This window comes from Lycium ferocissimum, chromosome 9 (genome assembly GCF_029784015.1).
Source record: "Lycium ferocissimum isolate CSIRO_LF1 chromosome 9, AGI_CSIRO_Lferr_CH_V1, whole genome shotgun sequence".
Classification (NCBI taxonomy): domain Eukaryota; kingdom Viridiplantae; phylum Streptophyta; class Magnoliopsida; order Solanales; family Solanaceae; genus Lycium; species Lycium ferocissimum.
This window is the reverse complement of record NC_081350.1, coordinates 53,161,195-53,170,921: the sequence shown is the minus strand read 5'-3', so window position 1 is coordinate 53,170,921 and position 9,727 is coordinate 53,161,195. Positions and strand designations below refer to the sequence as shown.

The window sequence follows — 9,727 nt, the reverse complement described above, 5'->3', positions numbered from 1 at the left end:
GTAGGTTCCTCTTTTACTGTTGTAGCTGTTTATGTAGATGACATTCTCCTCACTGGGAATGACTTAGTGGAAATTCATGCTCTTAAGTCTTCTTTGGATGCTCAGTTTAAGATCAAGGATTTAGGCCAGGCTCACTATTTCTTAGGGTTGCAACTTTTCAAGTTTCCCCAGGGGATTCTTGTGAATCAACAAAAGTTTCTTAATGAACTTTTGTATGAGTTCAACTGTACTGCAGTATCACCAGTGGTGTCTCCCTTGGATTTTCACATCAAAATCTTAGTTGACTCAGGTGATCTTATGCCTGATCCTTCACTGTCTAGAAAATTGGTTGGGAAATTAAATTATCTCCAAAAGATACCAGACCTGACATCTCTTTTAGTGTTCAACTTTTGAGCCAGTTTATGTCTCAACCCAGAGTTCCTCATTATGAAGCAGCATTGCATGTCCTCAAATATTTTTCAAGCACTTCAGACTTTGGTTTATTTTTTAATAACTCTCCTAGTTTTTCTCTTGTGGGATATTGTGACTCTTACTGGGCCAGCTGCTCCTCTAGCAGAAAGTCTGTAAGTGTTTATGTTCTATTACTTGGTGGTTGCCCTGTCTCTTGGAAATTAAAGAAGCAAGTCACCATTGCACTCTCTTCTGCAGAGGCTAAGTACAGGGCTCTCAGAAAGTTGGTTGCTGAGATTGTTTGGCTGGTCAGGCTCCTAGATGAGCTTACTGTTCCCTCTGTTGTTCCTGTTTCTATGTACTAAGACAACAACTCTGCTATACATATTGCTAAGAACCCGGTTTTCCATGAACGCACTAAGCACATTGAGGTTGATTGCCATGTTGTTCAAGATGTTCTTTAGAGTGGCCTTATTGCTCTCAATTGTGTCTCCAGTGATTCTCAGATTGCTGATGTGTTGACCAAAGCTCTCCCAGGTGTTCAACATGGCACTTTATTCTCCAAGCTTGGCATGGTGTCCCATTCCAGCTTGCGTGGGGATGTTAATACTTAGCTTTAGTTGTTACTACTTAGTTTCCTTGTATAGTTTACTTGTACACTTAGGCCCTTCTAGTTTCATTCATTTAAGACTTATGACTTGTGTATATATGTAGTGTTGTGTACAGAAACAAAGTTGGTTGGTTCATTTGTAACAAAGAAATAAAAGCTTCTTTCTCTCTCTACATTCTCCAACCCCAAACTCGAATTTGTTGCTTTCTTCTTCAATAATTTCGCATTGTAACAGAGTATGTTGTTGTTGTCATCATCTAATGTGTCAATAGGAGATTTTATCCTACATTAGTACTTAATACTAGTAGTAAAGTACCAATCAAACTCTCTCGACTCGACAATAAAAGTGCAGTATTGAATAGTCTTTAGTTGACTTGCTAAATTTACTACAACTTTCTGAGAGGTAGAAGGTCACCCAACTTAGATCTCCGTTTGGGATTTATTTTAACAAAAGGTCATTTTCCTATTTCACATCAAAAATAAGTTGGGTAGTCCAATATTTGACATTTAATTAATCCAATAATTTTTTTTTCTACATGGTAAAATAAGCGAAAAGGCCGCTTTTTGAAAAACTAAGTTAAATGGGTCCAATTATTTTTGAGCTTATTTTACTTAAAATGACTTTAAAATGTAACTATTGCACAACACTCAAAAATTATTTTTAAAATAATTTTTTTACCCACTAAAATAACTCAATCCAAACGGGCTTTTTTAAGAGTAATGATAATTTTTCCAAAGAAAAAAAAAAAAAAATTCTATTGTTTTGTAAAAAAAAATAATTTCAGATTAGCATAAAAAATTATTTCGAGGGGTAAATATTTGACATTTAATTTAATCCACATAAATTTTTTTTCTCAGTCCACATGGTAAAATAAATCAAGTCTTTGCATTTTTTTGTCAAACAGAACAGTTTTATTCAACCAAATGGACAAGTTAAAGTACAACTAGCTCATTGTGACTCTAGAGCTAGATCTCAAAAACAGTGAAAACCTACCAGCTATCAATACTACTAATTCTAACTAATACATAGCAGTGAATAAGCAGTTAACTGGGAAATCGATTAACTCTTTGCATTCTTAAGACATAATATCTTGGTTAAATACGTTATAGCTTGCAAAATAAATTCATCAGGGTGGTCTTATTCTGATTAATTATTATGCTACCAATATAGGATAGGAAATACGATTTGTGGGTTAAAAGGAATGGCCAAACTTCAGGAACTACATTTACTTAATGTCGTTAAAAAAATCCTTGTGGACTTCGTCTGAGAGAAGGAAAAAGAAGATGACACGATCTTATTAAAATGATGGGCCAATTTTTTCAAAGAGTTAAACTCAATATTAATTAAGAGAGAATAGGTTTAATAAGGGTTAATTTGGGCTTGGGTCGGGTCGGATCTTTTTGCCATGGGGACTGATAAAAAGAAAAAGTTCATGTGGACTAAATTAAGGACCCGTTTGGCCATAAGAATTATTCACTTTTTTCTTAAATTCTTTTTCACTTTTTTCAAAAATTAGTGTTTGGCCATGAAAATTCCAAATACAACTTCAAATTTCAAATACAACTTGAAGTTGTATTTGGAATTTGAAAAACAAGAAAAATTTATTTTTCAAGTTTTCACTTTTTTCACAACCAAAACAAGTATATTTCAATATAAAAAAAATACTATTCCAAAAACTATGTCCAAACACAACTCCAACTCCAAAAAAAAAAGTGAAAAAGTTTTTTATTTCTATGGCCAAACGCCTACTAAATGTCATGTCATATTTTATTGGCCAAATATTTATTGGGTGATTTTTGATGTGATATAAAAAAAATTGGATAACCTTGTTGTTACAAAATATATAATTTTGGGAGATCATTACCCATAATTGGTGACCTTCTCTATTACTACCTCATTTTCTGAGGTAGGCTTTACAGCGGATCTTAGACTCTAGGAAGAAAAGCAAAGCAGAAAAAAGGAAGGATATTCTTCTATTTTACTATATCATTTTTAAATCTATAAATGTAGTAAAATTCTGACAATTAGTTGTAAATGTCATTGAATATCCTGACTATACCACATTTAAATCAAAAGTCATTATATTTTGTGGTTTTCATAAATGTCATTATTCTTGTGACTACCCTGAAAAAAGTCAAGAAATCAACTTTTTGCCGACATGAAATGTCACTGATTAAATATCGTCTTATCCTATATTTCTTGTAGTGGATGAAGGGCAATTGAACGTGGAAATTTGAAAGAAGGATTTCTTTTTGTTTCTTCAAGTGAAGCAATACAATAAAGGAGAGAGAGGAAAAGAAGAATCACAAAGTTATAAGGGGTCACTATCAACGAAGAAAGAAATTTAAAGCATGCCACTTTCAACTCATAATCAAACAATTACTAACTTGTATCTAACAAGTTGAACAACAAAAAATCTTTGGACAACCAACATCAAGTGGGACACCAGAGTATAGGAGACAAGAAAAGCAGAAAATTAACGGTAAAAAATGGAACTAGGTTAGTTTTGGCTAGGGGTGTACAAAGTAAACCGACAAACCGCACAAAATGGATAAATCAGAAAAAAGCACGAGAAAAACCCGACTACTTGGTTTGGTGTTGGAAAAAAAATCCGACCATAATTGGTTTGGTTTGGTTTTAACTAAAAAAAGTCAAACCGAATCAAACTAACCCGACATTACGTGTATTCAAATTTTAAAATATTTTATACATAAAAATATTTATTTGTAATGTAATTTATAAATATTTCTTAAATTTTTTCGTAGTTGTTTAACTATTATCATATTATTCAAGTTGACTTGAATTTTGAATGTCGATAAGTTTAATATCACATGGATGTTAGAAGCTGAAATAAAGTCCAAACCAAAACTAACTCAACACTAATGCTAACAAAAAAGAAATTCAATTTACCACTAGAAATGACAATAGTGTTGGATATCTATTCTTCAGTTTTGCGTAATTTATTTAGAGAGTGAAAAAACATAACTTAAGTTTTATTTCTTTGTCATGTAATTAATACTTATTAGCCGTATCTTATTTTAGCATGACTTAGTATTTTTAGATTATGGTCATTTTCTTTATGGCTTGTTAATTAGCAATATTTATTTTGACCGAATTTATTAGCTTTTGTTGAATATTTTAATACAATGTCATCACTCTTCTCACATTTTGTGTTATTTTCTTAAGAAACACCTTAATTATATAGTTGTATCTTACTAGAACTAAAAAAATATTTGAAGTAAAAGTTATATGTTTTGTATCAAGCCTACTCCGAAAAAAACCCGAGGTTGAAAAACCCGAATTTTATTAGTTTGGTTTGGTGTATAAATTTAAAAACCCGACGCAATTGGTTTGGTTTGGCGTTTAAAAAATCCGAACCAACCCGGTCCATGTACACCCCTAGTTTTGGCTTAATGGAAAAGGAGGTCAAAGAGTATGATGTCTGAATTCCGTTACACTTATTAAGAGATCTCAAATTCGATCTCTAAAAATGAAAATACTCTTAGGAAACGTTTCCTTTAAATAGACCTTATCAAAGAGGGAGAGTGTGTCATAATGATGTTCGAATGGATGGAATTTCTTTGCCTTTGATAAGAGATCTCAAATTCGATCTCTAAGAATGACAATACTCTTAGTAGAAAAATGTTTTTTTTATATAGATCCTACACGATATATTTTGAATCAGTCATGATCTCTAAAAATGAGAATACTCTTAGTAGCAAATGTTTTCTTTATCTAGACCCTACGCGATATATTCTGAATTGATTTGGCTTTCGAATACTAAATGATTAAAAGAAAAAAGAAAAAAGAAAAAAAGGAAAAAAAAAAAGGTAAAAGAGATTTTGGATTGGTGATTTGTGGTATGTGCCTGTACAAAAACAAAAAAACAAGAGGCAGCACCAGCAGCTGCAACATAAAGAGAAAAAGAGATGTCAGTAATATCGACACGAAGGCCTTTAATCTTAAATTCTGACCAAATGCTAGCAGTGGCATCAAAGGCTCTTACCTCGATAGTGACATATTTCATGTAGTTAACTAATTTACACAATGGGCGCGTGAGAACACGTATAAAATTTGAGTCTAAAGTATATAATAGGTACATTTTATTATGTGTCATACGCTCAACTGACACAAATCATAGTTCGAATATCTAAATGACATTTATTACAAATTTAAGGAATTGTTGATACATTTCGCCTATTTTAAATTTTTATTTGGGCATATATGCCGTGTTGTTATATTTCTAAGAATATAGTGTATTTTTCTTGTGAGGAACTAAAAAACAAATAATACTTGAATTCTCATCCTCATAATATAACACGAAGGGACGTTACCCTATTTTCAACCTTAATCAAAAGTCTCGAATTCGAATATTAGAAAAAGCAGAACTTCTGACGGAAAATATTCTTCCTTTCATATATCATTTAGGCTTTACCCAATGCAAATTCGAAATAATTAAGTCAATAAATTGTCTCATATCTATAAATAAAAAAAGATCAATGGCTCTTATATATACATCAACAAAGAAGGCCCCTCTCCTTATTCACACTGTCTTGTCTCTGTCTCTTAGCCTTCTTGATTACTTTGGAGTTTTCTTTTGTTTGAATACTACTACTAGCAAAACTTTGGGTTCTCAATTCTCATTATAGTTATGCTGTTTTAGCTAAGTACAAATTACAGAAATCCATAGAAAGCTGCAGTCCTTGATCTCAAAAGTTGTGTTAAAGAATCTGACAAAAAAGGAGAGAAATGGGCTAATCTAAAATTAGTGACGCCTTAGCCCTTTTCTTGATTTTCTTCATGGAAATTTCAAAGTTGGATGGCAAGTCCTTTTTGGAGTGGCAACAACAACAGCAGTATCAAATTTTACAAAAGAGGAAGAATCATTAGTAACACAAATATTTCACAATCAAAAGCTGGAACATCAAAAGCAGTACAACAAGATTCTTCTGAGTCTGGATCCTCAGAGGAAGAAGAATCTTCATCACCATTATAACAATCAAAATGTAGACGATGACGAAGACGAAGAAGAAGAAGAAGAAGCAGAAAAAAATCAAGAATCCCATTTCCATATCCACCCTCAACAACAAGTTTTTCATTTTCAACAACCCCACGAACTATTTTTACACTATCAAGATTCAGAAACTCAACAAACCCAACCCAAGAAACGCGCATATTTTCCTCCTCCTTCTTCGTCTTCTTGCCAAAAGCAAAAAGTCGAACATGCAATGGCAACGGGAAAGTCAACATCATCAAGATTTGGTTCAAGGAATTCTGGTGACCGTGGAGAGATTGTGGAAGTGCAAGGTGGGCATATTATAAGGTCTATTGGTAGAAAAGACCGGCACAGCAAGGTTTGTACAGCCAAAGGCCCGAGGGACCGGCGAGTACGCCTTGCTGCACATACAGCCATTCAATTCTACGATGTTCAAGATCGACTTGGCTATGACCGTCCGAGTAAAGCTGTCGATTGGCTTATAAAAAAGGCAAAAGCTTCTATTGATGAACTAGCAGAACTTCCCCCCTGGAATCCAAGCATTGGTCCTACAACAAACAATACTTTTGATCAAGAAAATAAGCAGCAACGTGAGAATGGTACCATCCACCATGAAGATGCTAAATTGGTTGGTAATAATGTTAATAATGTTATTGGGCAGTCAAGTAAAAGGGCAATGCTTATGTTGGGCAATGAAAGTGATTCTAGAGTTTTGCACCAGACAAACAGTGCAAGCTCAAGTGGTGAAAATGCAAATGCAAATGCGAGCTTTTTGCCTCAATCTTTAGATTCTGATCACATTTCTGATACTATTAAGACTTTTTTCCCTATGGCTGGTTCAAATGAAGGTAATAATTCTTCAGCTATGCAGTTCCAGAGCTACCAAGAACATAATATGCTGTCAAGAACTAGTAGCCAGAGTCAAGATTTGAAGCTTTCATTACAATCTTTTGAACAAGATCCTATTTTGCTTCACCACCAAAACCAGCAATCTCAGCATCAAAGTCATTTTCAAGCAGCAAACTTCTTTACTGGAAGCACCCCGCTTATCGGGTTTGATGCTTCAGGCTGGCTGCCTGAGCATCAGTATCAGCAGCAGCCAATGCAGAGATTGGTTGCTGCTGCGCGTGCCGGTGGAGACACCACCGGCATCTCTCTTGGTGGCGGGGCGGTAACAGGAGCAGGAAGCGGGTACTTGTTTAACTTGCCTCCTCCTGCCCCACCACCATTATTGCTACAGCAGTTGTTCGGCCAACAAAATCAGTTTTTGTCTCAGAGGGGACCCCTTCAGTCCAGTTACTCACCTTCGATTTGTGCATGGATAGATCCATCAGCGATCGCTATTGCCACAGCTGATCCAATTCATCACCATCAAGCTGTGCTACCTATGTATTCAACATCATTTTCCGGCATTGGATTTGCCTCGGAAGTAGGTGGATTCTCCAGCTTTCGCATTCCTGCACGACTACAAGGTGAAATAGAGGAGCATGGTGGTATTTCCGACAAGCCATCCTCTGCTTCCTCTGATTCACGCCATTGAGTTAGCTCGACAAATGCTCTCCCTTGACTGCCTGACAGGTGAATCACTTCAACTCTTTAAGTCTCATTCACTACTGAAAAAACAAGGATTAGTGATGGACAAATTATGTAGCTAAACAACAAAATTTGTTGCTAATTCTATTTAGCGACAGATTATCAGAAATCTGTTAGCTACGAGTAATTTAGCGACGGATTAATGACAAAGTTCGTAGCTAATTCTAGTTTTTTTTTTTTTTTTGGAGGGATTTCAAATTCCGTGGCGTTCTACAGCCGTTCTTGAAACGTAGTTTACTGTTACATTGAACTTAATTTGCAGGAAAGAGTACTATACTTCAAGATGGAAATGGGAAAGGACAGGTCAGAGAAAGGGCTATGGTTCATTATCGAGTGATTCAGTGGCAATGCCCCGTGGAAGAAGAATCCTGAGCATAGTTTCAGGTTTTTTTTTTCAATTAAATCTCGGTGTAATATTCTATCTTAGTTCTTGTATCAGTGTGTTTTTCTAGCTCAACTGCTAATTTAGGATTGCTGTATTTCTGTTTGCCAGACTTGTCAAGTTGCTGTTGTTTTTGCTTATTATCTTCAGTTCATGTATTAGAGATCTTCAAGCTAGAACAAGTAATTTTCTGTTGAATGTTTCTTTAATCTTGAGTGCCAATTCTGGCTCTATCTTTCTGTTGCATTTCTTGCTAACCTGATTGCTTTGGTATGCATCTGAGTTGATTGTGGCCCTTTAAGTTTCAAAATGTGAATGAGAGGAGCTAATTAAATGCTTTCAAGTGTTTAGAGGGAAGGGTCAATTTTTTTCATGTGGATGAATGAAGGACAACTATGTTGCTCGGACTCTCAACAAATGTTGCAGCAACCGTGAGAGATCCTCCTCCAAAGATGCTCTACTTTTGGAGGATCCGATACTCATCCATCAACATATTTGAAGAGTCCGAGGAACATATTAGGATAGAGCTTTCTCTTGATTGATTGTTGTTTTACAACATTCTAACTGAAATAGTTCATGTTTCGATGACTGGAAAAAATACCTATTCTTCTAATATCACTATCACTGCATGGAGGAGTTTTTTGAGCACTAAAAGTGGAAGTCATTTTCTGGGAACAGTTAAAGTAATTAAGGGTGGTTTTAGAAGGCTATCTGATAGCTAACGCTATTTTAAATTTACTTATTCGAAGTCTTTTCCTTTCTGATACCTGAAAACTCAACACATTTCTTGTGCAATCAAATTATTAAGCATGCATAAATAAGTGGAATGGGAAGTCTCCGTCTGTCCATTTTAATCGGTCAATTGGTGGACCTTACGATGTGATTTATCTTCCCATGGAAATAGAGGGGCTTATTTATTTAATAACTAGTGTCACTTGGCCCCCGGGCCCAAACTACATTAAAATTTATATTTACAATCTTTTTTGTGTGTTTTTTTGCTATTCTTGTTTTTATTTTGTTTTTGTAATACTATATTATTTGTAATGGTAGTTCAACAATTTCTGAATGTTTTAAAATATTGAATCATATAAAAACAACATTTTTCTTAGAGTATATATAGACTTCCTTTTTGTTTTCAAAGAAATGCATGCACCAAAGTTCTTCTCCTTTTTATTGTACTGAAATTTTTTGGGGTTAAAGTCTTTAATAATTCAAATTGAGTTTTACCTTATGTTTGATTAACTAATTTTTTTATATTTGATTAACTAATTTTTTTTCTCAATTAAACTTATATTGGGTAACCCATTTTTGGGAAAAATTAAAATATTTACAGTTTCTAGTAATATAAGAAATATTTAATGCTACAAATTGTTGTACGATGACGTCAAAGAAGTTAACTTATAATTAAAAATAACATTTAAAATTAAATAAATAATAGTCTTGATATGACGAAATACTTTTGTAGATGTTCCTTCAAATTAAATCATACAAAAGGAACTGAAAAGTTAATGAAATTATTTGTTTTTCTTACTTTAATCACTCCTTTTTCTCAAAAAAAGCATGAGAAGAAATGATGTATTTTTGCTTTTTCTTAATTTAATTTATTTTTAAAGAAATTTATATTGTAATATCTTAAACGTGTATGTATTACTTTTTTCAAATATTTTTAGCTATATATAAAAATAATTTTTAATTTAATAATTAAGCATGTACTAAGGTAGAAAGAGAATGTCACGATAATTTTTTACTTGTCTA

The 9,727-nt window shown here is 33.8% G+C and overlaps 2 protein-coding genes across 2 annotated transcripts; both read left to right on the top strand.

Moving 5' to 3' along the window:
* The first annotated feature begins 401 nt into the window (after window positions 1–401).
* LOC132032055 (secreted RxLR effector protein 161-like) lies at window positions 402–1,004 on the top strand. The gene is made up of 2 exons (XM_059421872.1): window positions 402–748; window positions 887–1,004. The coding sequence occupies exons 1-2, from the start codon at window positions 402–404 to the stop codon at window positions 1,002–1,004; spliced, it is 465 nt and encodes a 154-aa protein (XP_059277855.1).
* A 4,769-nt stretch (window positions 1,005–5,773) lies between these two features.
* LOC132032054 (transcription factor TCP4-like) lies at window positions 5,774–8,194 on the top strand (the record flags this gene model as incomplete). Its single annotated transcript, XM_059421871.1, has 2 exons — window positions 5,774–7,575; window positions 7,853–8,194. A coding segment is annotated over one exon (1,764 nt), but the record flags the coding sequence as incomplete, so codon positions are not given.
* Between the last annotated feature and the right edge of the window lie 1,533 nt (window positions 8,195–9,727).

Bases quoted from the DNA above. Each gene is read 5' to 3' on its own strand.
- LOC132032055 (XM_059421872.1), top strand. From the start codon at position 402: ATGTCTCAACCCAGAGTTCCTCATTATGAAGCAGCATTGCATGTCCTC. The intron at 749-886 runs GTACTAAGACAA...TTGTGTCTCCAG, and splicing joins TCTGTTGTTCCTGTTTCTAT to TGATTCTCAGATTGCTGATG.